This window comes from Nicotiana tabacum, chromosome 17 (genome assembly GCF_000715075.1).
Source record: "Nicotiana tabacum cultivar K326 chromosome 17, ASM71507v2, whole genome shotgun sequence".
Taxonomy (NCBI): Eukaryota; Viridiplantae; Streptophyta; class Magnoliopsida; order Solanales; family Solanaceae; genus Nicotiana; species Nicotiana tabacum.
Window position 1 is genome coordinate 60,484,736 of NC_134096.1, and position 15,413 is coordinate 60,500,148.

The 15,413-nt window shown below is 37.4% G+C and overlaps 2 protein-coding genes across 2 annotated transcripts; both read left to right on the plus strand.

Moving 5' to 3' along the window:
• Positions 1-379: 379 nt before the first annotated feature.
• Positions 380-841, plus strand: LOC142171878 (uncharacterized). The gene has a single exon (XM_075235588.1). The coding sequence runs from the start codon at positions 380-382 to the stop codon at positions 839-841; it is 462 nt and encodes a 153-aa protein (XP_075091689.1).
• Positions 842-11,494: 10,653 nt separating this feature from the next.
• Positions 11,495-12,040, plus strand: LOC107819166 (uncharacterized). The gene has a single exon (XM_016645254.2). It carries the CDS (start codon positions 11,495-11,497, stop codon positions 12,038-12,040), a length of 546 nt encoding a protein of 181 aa, XP_016500740.2.
• The last annotated feature ends 3,373 nt before the right edge of the window (positions 12,041-15,413 follow it).

Genomic DNA, 15,413 nt, shown 5'->3' on the forward strand with positions numbered 1-15,413 from the left:
GAGGTTAATCCCTAGGTTACAATAGGTTGTAATCTAAAGTTTTCTCAATAGTGAAGTTGAAATCCTACAAGGGTAGGTCGTGGTTTTTAATCCCGTGAGCTGGGAGTTTTTCACGTAAAACTTCTTTGTGTCATTTACCTATTACAGTGTGTGTGTGTTCTGTGGGAACTAATAGAGAACCTAGTTCTCTATATAGTTTGGTGGACCCTTAGTTTCTATCAATTGGTATCAGAGCGGGATCTTTCTATCAGGCTAATGCCTAGAAAGGATCCTCATGGCTACTCCACCAAACTTTGAAGAAGGTCAATCTACCTATAGGCCACCAAGATTCAATGGCCAATACTATGGATGGTGGAAGACAAGGATGCACGACTTCATCATGGCTGAAGACTCAGAGCTCTGGGACGTCATATGCGAAGGACCCTTCGTCCTTACAAAAACCAGTGGTGACCCAGCAGTAACAGTTCCCAAAACAAGAAAGGAATTCAATGATGTTTATCTCAAGGCCATAGAGAAGAACTTTCGAGCAAAGAAAATTCTTGTCTGTGGTATTGGTCCTGATGAATACAACGGGATTTCAGCATGCCAATCTGCTAAGGAGATCTGGGAAGCTCTCCAAACAGCTCATGAGGGGATAACCCAAGTTAAACAATCAAAGATTGACATGCTTACTATAGAATACAAGTTTTTTAGGATAAAAGGCGATGAGTCCATCCAGGACATGCATACTCGGTTCACCTCCATCATCAATGAGCTTCATTCTCTGGGAGAAATCATTACAAGGAAAAACTTTGTCAGGAAAATAGTTAGTGTTTTACCAGTTCCTGGGAAAGCAAACTGAATGTTATTACAGAGGCAAAGGATTTGCAGAAGCTAACAATTGATGAGCTTGTTGGTAATCTAAAAACTTATGAAATGAAGAAGAAGAAGGATAATGAGAGAAGAGAGCCCAAAATGGAGAATAACCTGGTCCTCAATACGAATAGCAATGATTCAAGTGGTGAGGATGCTGATATGGCTTACCTAACAAAAATATTCCAGAAAATGGTTCACAGAAATAGAGGCAATCTAAAAAGGGGCAGCTCCAGCAAGACAAAAGGTTATGACCTATGTCATAAGTGCGGTAAGCCAGGACATTTCATCAAGGATTGTCATTTACTCAAGCAATATCAATATAAACATAACACTGACAAAGCAGCTAAGAGGAACCCGGTTCCTGACAAACGTTTCAAGAGAAAAAATGTCGCTGACAATGTTGTGAAACAAGCTCTTGCTGCATGGGGAGACTCTTCCAGCGAATCTGAAAAAGATTATGATCAAGGTGACAGCTCCATGATGGCATTGGAAAGTGAAGCAGCTGAGTATGACTCTATATTTGCCTTGATGGAACAGTATGATAATGATGAAGATGACGACGAGGTAAACTTTCTAGATGTTCAAAGAAATCTGAAGTCGTACTCTCCAAAAAAACTCATGTCCTTGGCAAATGTTTTAATTGATGCTTATCACAGTCTTATAAATGATAAAAATACATTAACTGTAGAACTAAAAGACATAGAACATGAGAGAGATGATCTAGTGGTTGTTGTGGTCGATCTAAAAAAGACTATTGAGTGTGTTATAAAGGAGGAAGAATCTTTGACTAAAAAGGGTGCTAACATAGAGCATGAGAGAGATGACCTATTAGTAGTAGTTATAGATCTGAAGGATACAACTGAGGAACTAAAAAGAGAAGGTAGGCATGAGATTCTTCAAAAGGGAAAGGAAGTTGCGGATGAAACACATCTTAGGCTTGAAGATGAGATAAAATCAGTGAAATCTAGCTTGTGTGTTGAGCTCGAGAAAAACAAACAACTTCAAGAAGAATTAGGTAGAGTCAAGAGTGATTTTGAAAAATCACTCAAGTGTATATGGTCCTCTCAAGCTATCACTGCCGTGTACACGAACAATGAGGGAAACAAGCAGGGAATCGGATTTTAAAGGGAACAAACTCCCTACAACCCTCATAGCAAGTGCATTACTGTACCTGACAACTGGCTCTACACTCACTATGGTAACACTGGGCACTTTAAGGAAACCTGTAAGGCCAAGTTTCAGTCTCAATAGAAAAATAAAGTTTTTGCTAAAAAGGTAATTACTGTTAAAGAACCTGGTCCCTCATATAAAAGATGCATAATGCCTGCTTGGACCAAAAGAACCCTCATTCATCCTTTTCCTCATTACAAGGGACCCAAACTTGTTTGGGTTCCTAAGTCTAACCTTTAATTTCCTTGTACAGGGAACAGTGAAGGGGAGCAACCAATAATGGTACATGGATAGTGGTTGATTAAAACACATGCCTGGAAGTACAAATAATTTCCTTTCACTAAAGGCCCTGCAATGAGGGAATATATCCTTTGAAAATGGAAAGAAGGGATACATTCAGGGAGTTGGAATGATTAAGAAGTCTCTCTCTCACTCTATTGAAAATATGTACTATGTGAACGGATTGAAGTACAGCTTGCCGAGTGTCTTCCAAATCTGTGACAAGGGAAACAAAGTGGAATTTGTATCAAAGATATGCACAGTCACTAATCTTGTGACTGGTGAAGTGGTGTTAGTGACAAAAAGATACAAAAACATCTATGTTGCTGACTTTGAATCTCTACAAAATGGAGATCTCAGTTGTCTGAGTGTTGTGGATGACGATGCTGAACTATGTCATCGAAGATTGGGTAATACAAGCTTTATGTTGCTGAATAAGTTGGTCAAGAAGGACCTGGTTCGTGGCCTGCCCAACTCAAGCTTCAAGAATCACAGAGTGTGATTCATGTGTAAACGGAAAGCAAGTCAGATCTTCGTTCAAGCCCAAAAAGGAAGTCAACACCTCAAGGCCACTTTATCTCCTTCATATGGATCTATGTGGACCTATGAGAGTGCCAAGTAGAGGAGGAAAGAAGTACATCTTTGTTATTGTGGATGACTATTCCAGATTTACCTTGACTCTGCTTCTCAGATCCAAGGATGAACCATTTGAAGTATTTATTGCATTCGTAAAAAAGATCCAAGTGAAGATGAGCCATAATGTTGTGAGTATAAGATCTTATCATGGTACAGAATTCGGCAATGCAAAGTTTGACTAGTTCTATGCTGAAAATGGTATAAGTCACAGTTTTTCAGCTCCAAGAACACCTCAACAAAATGGTGTCGTGGAGAGGAAAAATAGGACTCTTGAGGACGTGGCTAGGACAAAGATAATTGATAGTGGTGCTACAAAAGGTTTCTTGGCAGAGGCAGTCAACATTGTATGCTACTTGGTGAACAAGTGCATGATCAGGTCCCTCATGAACAAAACCCCATATGAACTGCCGAATGGGAGAAAACCTAAGCTAACACACTTGAGGACATTTGGTTGTAATGCTTTGTTCTCAACAATGGTAAGGAAGCTTTGGGAAAGCTTGATACCAAGAGTGATGCAGGAATGTTTCTTGGATATTCATCACAAAGCAAAGCCTACAAGGTATACAATAAAAGAACTCAATGTGTTGAGGAAAGCATACATATGATCTTTGACGAAGCACAACACCCTCTTGGAAAAGCTGCACATGATAAGGCTGATCAAGATAGAGAGTTATCAAATGTCCCTGGTGAAGTTATTAACATAAAAAATGGAAAGGCCGATATGATGAGTCAGGTCAAGGATTCAAATGACAATGGCACAGCTGAATCTCCAGTTGACATAAAGGAACCCGGTTACACAATCACAACAACTAAAGCTAAAAACAGAGTTGCTGATGCAGTTCAAGGGACCCCACATACAGAGAGAGAATCACATTCAAAAATACCTAGACTATCCCACAAAAAGGTTCAAGTGTCTAACTGGAAACACAAAAGTTCACATCCTCTGGATAATGTGATCACTCTTCTTGATTCAGGAATTCAAATCAGATCAAAGGCAAGAAATGCGCTTACCTTCTTAGCTTTTCTCTCTCAAATTGAGCCCAAAAATACCAATAAAACATTAAAAGATGCTAATTGGATTACAACTATACAACAAGAACTCCATCAATTTGAGAGGAACAGTGTATGGAACCTGGTTCCACGACCTGCTGACAGAACTATTATAGGAACCAGGTGGGTATTCAAAAACAAACTTGATGAGTTTGGAAACACAGCCAGATATAAGGCAAGGCTGGTATTTCAAGGTTACAATCAAGAAGAGGGGATTTACTATGATGAAACATTTTCTCCAGTTGCTCGAATGGAGGCAATCAAAATTCTCATTGCCTTTGCGTCTCATATGGAATTCAAGTTATTCCAAATGGATGTCAAAAGTGCATTTCTGAATGGCTTTCTAAAAAAGAAGTCTTTGTCAATCAACCTCCTATATTTGAGAATCATGAACATCCTGAGCATGCTTTCAAACTTGACAAGGAACTATATGGGCTAAAGCAGGATCCTCGTGCTTGGTATGAAAGGTTGTCCAAATGTTTTCTAGAAAATGGCTTTACAAGAGGAAAAATTGATAACATCTTATTTCTGAAGAAACGAGGAAGGAACCTGCTCATTGTACAAGTCTATGTTGATAACATCATCTTCGGAGAAACAAATGATTCATTGTGTGAGGAATTTGCAAAACTCATTGGAAGTGAGTTCGAGATGAGCATGATGGGGGAATTGAATTTATTCTTGGGTCTACAAGTCAAGCAAACTCCTCAGGGAACAATGATAAGTCAACAAAAGTATATCAGAGAGCTTCTGAAGAGATTTGATATGGAGAGTACAAAGATCATCGATACACCTATTCCCACTGCCACTCGCCTGGATATGGATGAACTTGGTTCTCCTATAAACGATACTATGTATAGATGCATTATTAGGTCACTTTTGTATCTCACAGCAAGTAGACCAGGCATTGTTTTTAGTGTGGGACTATGTGCCAGGTTTCAATCCAATCCAAAGGAGTCTCATCTGAAGGCTGCAAAGAGAATTCTGAGGTATCTCAAAGGAACGGAGGACCTGGTTCTCTACTATCCCTCAAGAGATAGCTTTGACTTGATAGGGTATGCTGATGCTGACTATGTTGGTTATCTGGTGGATAAGAAAAGCACTTCTAGTATGGCATATTTTTTGGGTTCGTGTCTAATCTTATGGGGCACAAGAAAACAAAACTAAGTGGCCCTTTCAACTGCTGAAGCTGAGTATGTAGCAGCTGCCTCTTGCTGTGCTCAACTGTTGTGGATCAAGCATCAGCTAGAAGATTTCGGTGTGTTCTCTGATTGTGTTCCCTTATTGTGTGACAATACCAGTGCACTCAACATGACCAAGAATCTAGTTCAACATAAGAAAACAAAGCACGTCAATGTGCGACACCATTTTCTCAGAGACAATGTTGAAAAAAGGCCCATCTGTATGAAATTTTGCAGCACAAAAGATCAAATTGCAAACATATTCACCAAAGCATTGAGTAGAGAACACTTTGAAAGAAATCGCTTGGCACTAGGGTTGATAAAACCAAGCTGAGGACCTGGTCCCTTGATGATTGGATATGAAAGAAATATACAGGTAAATTAGCTAAAAAGTATTTTCTGGCAAAGTCTAACTCATATACCGTTGCAGGTAGACACGCATGATGATTACAGAGCAAACAAGCAACTAATGTATTGCACGTTGGTCAAAGGATGAGGCTTACATTTGCAAAATCTATTAGGGAACCTGGTTCCCCAAACACAGGTTAGTAGTTTCTCTATACTCTCATGCACAATTTTTTAAACGGTTGAAATGGTGCCACGTCATTACAGTGTCAATTTCTTTTCTTTCTCGATTTGTGAACCCAAACGTCTAGCCCGTAATGAAGCGACCCGACTACCAAAATTGCTACATATTCCTAACCGGTCCCTCACCCCTCTTAAATACATCAATTTGCACTTTCACATCAAAAATCCAAAATTGCTCTTTTTCTTTCTTCAAACCAAAACTCTCTCTTTTTCAAATCACTGCACTCTACCATTTCTGAACACCAAGAAACACAAAATGTTCCAAATGTCATCCCCACTGTGTTCTCACCTGTTGAAACGTTAGTGATAGAACCCACACTCTCCATTCCGACCAGTCCAAACCTTAAGATAAAGTCACAACCACCCTCTGCTTCCTCTCCAACCCAATCGAGTACTGGTTCTCATCGGAGTCGTAAAACTTCGACTCCCAAGAAATTTATGGTTGTGACCTCTCCTTCTACCTCGCCAGAAAGAATGGTTGAAGAAGATACAGTAGAAGAAGAAGAGAATCAAGAAATTTCCAGTCTACCAATGGAAGAAAGCTCTGATAAAGATCAATATGTTGGTCATATTCATGCTGAATCTACAATGACTGCCCCTGGCCTTGAGTTTACAGGTAATATTCCTCCTACTTCTGGGTTTACCATGGGGACACAAGAATAAGAGGCCATAGAAAATATGTTGTCAATAGCTGTTGAGGGATGTGTTATTAAGGATGGTGAAGGTGTGTCTGAGTCTCAAGGGGAAGAAAATAGTACACTAGTGGAGAATAGGGAACTTGTGCCTGTTGAAACATCAGCATCGGCCAGTACTACTAGAGCACCAACTGAGGGACCTGATCCCTCCACCCAAGAGGAGCCAACCCTTGGTTCCTCTCAAGCACCCCAGGTCAGTACTGATCTTGCTCCATCTCCTCACTTCTACACTGAGCCCTTGTCCATGGTTGTTCCTGAAATGCGATCTTTATCTAAAGAGAAGAATGAGGATAGTGAAGATGATTATGATAATATGGCTATTGCTAGTTTTATCAGGGCTAGGAGTAGACGGGCCATTACTCAAGCGCCAACTCCTAAGAGACCTACCACTAGGTTGCAAAACAAGGAGGCTCTTGAGTCTGTTATTAGGAAAAGCCAAGAACAACAAAAGAGGAGAAGATTGGTAAATGATAGGAAGATTGTGAATAAGAAAGTAGTGCATGTTGTCAATGTTGATGATGAAGTGGATGAGAAACCTGATTCCTTAACTCACAAGTTTTCACAGAAGCACACTATCCCCAAGTCAAAAAGGGAGTCCTCTGTGAGTACGGAGAGTTTAAACAAAGTTGAAGGTGACAACTCTGATGAAAAGGTAGTTGAGGAATCTATAGACACAGTGACAGAAGAATCAGTTGAAAAAGTATATGGGAAGAGGATGTTTGAGAACTCTACTAAGAAAGGAAAAAGTACTCGCAAATCAGTAAAAAGGAAGGGTGATGCTAGTAAAGAACCTGGTTCCTCCAAAAAGACTAAGGTTGATGATACCCAGGATGCTGGCAAGGAAAAATTGAAAAATCAAAAGGTGTTGTGGGGTCGTACATTTTCCCCCCTGATATTTTGGATATGGCTGGCATGCGCCAATTGGTGGAAATATGTGAATTCCTACAATGGAGACACCTGTTCACAAGTGACAGTCCCAAAGTTTATGAGGAAGAAGTGCGCAGCTTTTATGCCGACTTCTTTACAGTTGAGGATGATCATATTTGTATGATGGTGAATGGTATTGATTTTGTGATGGACTCTGCTGTGCTGGGACGTATTTTGGGAGTGCCCGTTAAGGGCTTGTCTTCTGTTCAGGGAACCTGCTCTTCGAACTTTAGAAATGCTATCTTGAAGGATAAGGCAGTTTAGCAAGGGGAACGACTACACAAGAAGGCCCTCCTTCCAGTGTACCAACTGCTGTTTGAATTGGTGAACAAGGTTTTGTTCCCTCGTGCAGAAAGAAGGTCCATTACATCTCGAGCAAACCTGGTTCTCATGGAAGCACTTGATGGATACACAACTATCAACCTGTTTGGCATCATGATAGAACATATGTAGAAGGTGACAGAGTTCAAGGATGGTAATCATGGGCTGCCTTACGAGTTCCTCCTCACTAAGGTTTTTGAGTTCTTCAAAGTCCCTTTGGAAAAAGCTAATGTGGGTACTCGTAAGCAAACCTTCTCCAAGACCACACTCGAGGAATGTGAGTGCATTGATAAGGTTGGAGAGGTTGGCAGCACTTCTACTATCTCCCAGTTGATCAACACCCAAAACAGTGCCACTGATGAGATAAGGAAGCTGAAGGCAAGGAATGTCATTCTTAAGGGTCAGCTAAGTCAGCTTTAGGAGGCACCTGGTTTACGCAGCTCTCACAGCACAGAGGTGGCCCATCTGACCAAAGAAAATGCCTACCTCAGGAAACAGGTTGAGGACTTGAAGGAGAAACTGCGAAATGAGCAGATATCAGCTAATGCTCAAATTGACATCCTTCTTAAAACCCTTGCCTCTTCAGCTAAGTCTTCCCCTTCTAGTTCTCCCTAGAAAGTGTTCCCTTTCCGGTGTCAAATCTTAGTGTCTGTCCTTTATTTTAGTTCTGATGATGTTTATGACTGGTACTTCTATTTTTGTTGTTTTTATTTTGTGGATGTGTTGGTAACAATGGAACTGCTCCCTGCTTAATATCCAAATATTAATGAAAGTTTCCTTCTTTTGTTGTGCATGTCTTGCTCATTTGCTCTATTTTTAGTTATGATTGTGTGCACACATGTGGCATGAGTTAGCCAAGCTAGACTTCTTTTTGCTTATTGCTTGTTACTGGTCTTTTTATGATGCCAAAAAGGGGAAAAATAATTGATGGGGAACAGATTCAGGGGGAATACAGGTTATGTGTATGTCATTCTGGTTCTTAGGGGGAACTTCAATTTTAAGTTTGTCATTCTCAAAAAGAGGGAAATTTATAGGTTATATGTACCTTGTTATATTTTGATGATCTAACAAACTTAATGACAAGAACCAGATAAGGAACCTGATACACACCCTCAAGTACGTGGGAATAACAAATCTCAAGCTGGAGATATAAATCAACCCTTCAGTCGACAAAGAAACAACAAGGAGAACAGATGGACATCAGTTCCCCTGGTGACCGTACCCAGTCAACTCTCTAACAGTGATAAAGTTGTTGCTTGCACATGCAACAATGCAAAACAGTGCAGCAGTCAACTTTATTGGGAATGCTCATGTACCAAACATGCTTGCATCATTCAAGTGATGTCACCAATGTTATATTAACATTAAACCAAAGGCAAAACATCACTTGAACTTTTGGAAGAATCCATCAAGCCCTCTCTCAAGTGACCAATCAATCTGGCAAGCTATTCCCAAGAGCATCAAGAATAAAGAACAGCATAACAACGGACCAGTTACATGTCCTTAGTTGTGTTGTACCTTTGTTAAAGTTCTTTACTTATAATTCCTACTTAGCTTAGTTAGAAGCATTGTGTAGGAAACCTTTGTAAATCATAAACCCTTGTGTTTGTGTCTTGGCTAGAGTTAGTCGAGTTGTAAGTCTTTGTAATAGAGTTATTACAAAGTGGCTTGTAATACAGTTGTTACAAGTTAGTGAGGGATTAAGAGGTTAATCCCTAGGTTACAATAGGTTGCAATATAAAGTTTGCTTAGTAGTGAAGTTGAAATTCTACAAGGGTAGGTCATGATTTTTAATCCCGTGAGTTGGGAGTTTTCCACGTTAAACTTCTTTGTGTCATTTACCTACTACAATGTGCGTGTGTTCTGTGGGACCTAATAGAGAACCTGGTTCTCTATATAGTTTGGTGGACCCTTAGTTTCTATCACTTATGTTATTGTTTTATTTTTATATCTTGTTGGACTTTATATATGTTCTTTTTTTAATTGTTATAATATGTAGAGCAATTGCTTTATATTATTACCTGTTGATTTTTTTATTAGTATATTTTATTTTCTTAATTTGCACAGATAGTTTCTAAGGGTAAAGAACTGAAAAAATCTAAGAAGAAAAAAAATATTTTGCCGGGTGATCATATTCCGGCCTACTCAAATTTGTATAATTATAGTTCAGAAGTAGAGGTATGTGTCGGTGTCCGTATTTCATTTTTGTTTCTTCTTTTTCTTCCCATTTTATATATTAGGCTAATGATGACCTTGAAAAGGAAATTGTTATTCTTTATACTCAAAATTTCATTAAATTCTTTCAGAAAAGATAATAATAAATGAGTTTCATTTCTATACACTTAGATATTAATACTTTAACGCTATAAAATTACTTAAAGATAACTATATTTAAATAAAAACTCATATTGAGTGAAATTAGACACGAAATTAACCACAATATGCAACAATCAATTGAATTACATAAATAAATAAAAAATACTTCATCGTTGCATAAGGTAAACACATTAATAAGTAGAGTATAAAATTGGTAAGCCTAGGTAGAGCAGTGAAAAAGGTAAGAATGGTGAAGAAGGTGAAAGTTCGTTTTTCGTACGAGGAAGCGTTAACTCCAATTCTTAACATCCCTTTTGCCTAACGGAAAAATGAAAAAGAGAATGATGCAAAGCAATATAGAATTCTTTTGAACAATCACCACCAGTACGTCCCATCTCAACTCCCAGCGAATATCTCAACACAAAATCAAGACAAGAAACAAGAAAACGGAAAGGAAACACCAGAACACACCATTCCTCTAGTCTAGAAAAGTCATTATCATTTACAAACATAGACGTACATTCCAGGGTCGTTTGGTTTGAAGACAAGTTATACGAGATTAGTTATGCTGGAATTAGTTATACTGAGATTAGTTATTTTGATATTATTTTTTATTGTCTGTTTGATATGTTGTATTAATTCGGGGCTTGTCAATTTTACTGTTTTATCCCAGGATTACTATTCCACCATCTAGCAGGTGTAAGTTATCTCGATACTATTTTTAATCCTGAGATCATTTATCCTAGAATTAGTAACCAAAAATGAATAAGGTGGTACTGTTATGAATAGAATTGTACTTAGAGTGAATGTCTATCTTTTACAAAGTTTGTTACTTTATGACTAAGTCATTTTCCCCCTATAAATGTTTTACCCTAGTGTAAATCATATGAAATTCAATAAGAATTACCTCTCTTTTCCTTGCAATATTATTCTTTTCCTTATTGTTTATTTCACGCTATCAGCACGAGACTCTACCGTCTCAAGAAGCTCTTTGAGAAGACTAAGGTATAGTTTTTCTGCTCTTTTAATAATGTCTGATATTATGAAACGAAAGTCCGTTGCCCTTGAAATTTCGAGCAAGAACTATATGTCGTGGGTGTTGGATGCATAAATCCATTTAGATGCAATGGGTCTTGGAGATGATATTAAAGATAAAAATAAAGCATCTACCCAAGACAATGCTAAGGCCTTGATTTTCTTGCGCCATCACCTTGATGAAGGGTTGAAAATAGAATATCTCACAGTCAAAGATCCACTTGTTTTGTGGAATGGTTTAAAGAAAAGATATGGCAACTTAAATTTGGTAACACTTCCACAAGCACGATATGATTGGGCTCAACTGAGGTTCCAAGACTTTGAGTCTGTTTCTGAATACAATTTTCGATGTTCAGAATTACTTCTAAATTGAAACCGTGTGGAGATAATATCACTGACTATGATATGCTTGAAATAACGTTCACAACGTTTCATGCCTCCAACATGGTACTGCAACAACAGTACCGAGAGAAGGGTTTCAAGAAGTACTCTGAGTTGATTTCTCTTCTCCTTACGACTGAACGAAATAATGACTTGCTCATGAGAAATTACAAAAATCGGCCCACTGGGTCCACACCATTGCCTGAAGTGGATGAGGTGTTTTCCCATTATGCTAAGCGTGGAAAAAGTCGTGGCCCTGTTCGTAGTCGTGGCCGTAGCCATGGTAGAAATTTTTCTGGTGTTAATCACCCCCCAAAGAAAAATAACCACCAAAAGTGGAAAGGGAAAGATGAGAAGCCAAATGCAAAGAGTTCAAAAATCGAATGCTATCGTTGCGGTGGAAAAAGGCATTGGGCAAATATTTATCGTACATCAAGACATTTGGTTGAGTTTTATCAAGCATCTCTAAAGAATAAAAGCCTTGAAGCTAATTTTGTCTATGATAATGAATTTGACATCACCCACTTGGATGTGACAGACTTTTTTGAGCACCCTGATGAAAAAATAGACCACTTAATCGGTGGTGGATCCGTGGTTAAAGATGATTGAGTAGTTTGGCTTAATTTTACCTATTCGTAGTAGTTAGTGAATAAAGATCATGTAATCGTAGTCTTTACATGAGTAGTAGTTTTTCAATTAGTATCAATTAGTTTAGCGATAGTCGTTTATTTAATAAAGCTTTCATTCTATCTGACTTTGTTTTGATTAATCATTATTTATTATTGATTTGGTTTACTTAACTTTTCTGTTGACTAGCAAAACAACAAATTGATAATTGGTTAAGTACTAAATAGACGAAAGAGGATAGTAAAACGAAGAACATCAACACCAAAGAAATGAACTTAAAGTTCTTTATTCTTGGATAATAATAAAACTTGGAGTTATCCGTCAATTTTGATATTTGAGAAGTATACTGAACCCATGTCTACCAAAATGAGTTTAAGCTTGCATGTTTTACATTCAAAATTATTGGTGGAAAGTTTTAAGAATCGAAGCAGAGTGATAAGAGAGAAATTAACGTCTTGTTATGTTAACAGTCAACTCGTTCACTATTACAGTTTTTAAATCATATGACAACAATTGCATTATTTTATTTGTATTATAATCAGAGTTTGCTCGAAATTGTATTAAAAGTCATTATTGAACCATTGATTTAACTTTATTTATTTTTCTTTTAATCTGATAATACTGATATTTATTTGTATATTTGTTTTGTATGTCAAACCATGGGAAGTAAATATGGATACCTCACAAAGCAAACTTGGATCAAAGTTTAATTGTAAATCATTATAATTGATTCATGTACGATACATACAATATTCAAAGAGAAAAAATATTTCTCTCATTTAAGTATGTATAAGGCAGATGTTACTACAATTTTTGGTAATAGTAATCTAATTGAATGCTCTGGAAGAGCCACTATAACTCTGCCTAGGGGAACAATATTTATCATAGATAATGCAATGTTCTCATCAAGTCCAAGAGGAACTTGTTGGGTTTTAAAGATATCATCCGAAATGGATATCATATTGAGACAATAAATGAGAATAATCTTGAATATCTCATCGTTACCAAAAATGTCAATGGCCAGAAAAGGGTTATTGAGAAGTTTTCATCTTTATCTTGTGGCCTGTATTGGATAAGAATTAGTGCAATTGAGGCACATTCTACCGTAAACCAAAAGGTTACTGATTCCAATACATTTGTACTTTGGCATGATCGATTGGGACATCCTGGATCAATTATGATGAGAGATTATAGAAAACTCAAATGGGCATCCATTAAAGAATTTAAATATTCATTTAAATAATAATTTTTCTTGCACTTCTTGTTATCAAGGCAAGATAATTATTAGACCATCACCGACAAAGGCTGGATTTGAGTCCCCTGCATTTTTGGAACGTATACAAGGGGATATTTGTGGACCTATTCACCCACCTAGTGGGTCGTTTAGATATTTTATGGTCTTAATAGATGCATCTTCTAGATGGTCTCATGTGTGCCTAGTGTCATCTCGCAACCTGACGTTTGTAAAATTAATGGCATAAATAATCTGATTACGGGCATAATTTTCTAATAATCCAATTATGTCTATTAGACTTGATAATACTGTTGAGTTTTTATCCCATACATTTAATGATTATTGCTTATCACTTGGGATAAAAGTGAAACATCATGTAGCTCATGTTCACACTCAAAATGGCCTTGCAAAGTCTTTGATTAAACGTCTACAATTGATAGCAAGACAGTTACTCATGAAAATGATGTTATCTACTTCTGTTTGGGGTCATGTCATTTTGCATGCAACAATACTAATTCGTCTCAGACCGACAAATTATCAAAAATATTCCCCGTTGTAATTAGTTTTGGGTTATGAACCGAATATATCCCATTTAAGAATTTTTAGATGCGTAGTATATGTACCTGTAGCACCGCCATATCGCACCAAAATGGGTCCCCAAAAAAGGTTAGGAATATATGTTGGGTTTGAATCGCCCTCAATTATTCGCTACCTCGAAACATTAACGGGAAATTTGTTCATTGCTCGATTTGCAGATTGTCGATTCGATGAGACGCTTTTTCCAAAATTAGAAGGAATAATTGGTGAAACCGAACGGGAAATTTTATGAAAAAATCCATCAATGTCTCATCATGATCCACATGTCTCCATTTGTGAAAAAGAGATGCCAAAGATCATTCACTTGCAGAAAATAGCAAATCAAATGCCAGACGCATTTACAGATCTAAAAAGGATAATAAAATCACATATCCCTGCAGAGATTGTTCCAATCCGTATTGATGTTCCTGTTGGACAATCTTCTAGTGTCATGGCTAATGAGTCAAAAGCACGCCTAAAGTGTGGCAGACTATTGGGTTATAAGGATCGAAATCCTAAAAAAAGAAAAACAAATGATCAAGATGTCACTACGAAAGAGTCTCATTAATAAATCCACGATTTAACCAATCCTGAGATTCATGATGAAATCATTGAGCATGAGACTCAAGAAAATAAGGAACTACCAATAAATCCAATCAATATTGAGACAGATTTAAATTGAATGGATATAGTGGTAGATTATATCTTTGCATATAATGTTTCATCTAGCATTATGCAAGATAGTAAGGATCTTGAACCTCAATCTGTTGGAGAATTTCGACAAAGACGTGAATGACCAAAATGGCAAGAAGCAATCCAATCCGAGTTGGATTCACTTGCCAAACATGAAGTTTTTGGGCCTATAGTCCAAATACCTAATGGTGTTAAGCCTGTTGGCTATAAATGGGTCTTTGTACATAAAAGGAATGAGAAAAATAAGGTACAAAGATATAAGGCACGCCTTGTTGCACAAGGATTTTCATAAAGGCCTGGTGTCGATTATGAAGAGATGTATTCTCCTGTTATGGATCTCATTAGTTTTACTGTCCATAAAAAGCTTGACATACATTTAATGGATGTGATTACAGCCTACCTTTATGGCTCACTTGATAATGAGATATACATGAAAATTTTCGAGGGATTTAAAATGCCTGACGCACAAAATTCAAAGTCCCGGGAAATATTTTCAATCAAATTGCAAAGATCTTTGTATGATCTAAAGCAATGAGGAAGAATGTAGTATAACCTCCTTAGTGAGTATTATTAAAGGAAGGTTATGTAAATGATGTCATTTGTCCATGTATTTTTATAAAGAAAGCAACATCGAAATTTGTTGTACTTGTCGTATATGTTGATGACATAAATCTTATTGGAACTCCTATAGAACTCCAAAAAAGCAATTGATTATTTAAAGAAGGAATTTGAGATGAAAGATCTCGGAAAGAGAAAATTATGTCTCGGTTTGCAAATTGAATATTTGGCAAACGAATTTTTTTTTCATCAATCTACCTACATAGAAAAGGTATTAAAAGTGTTTTACATGGA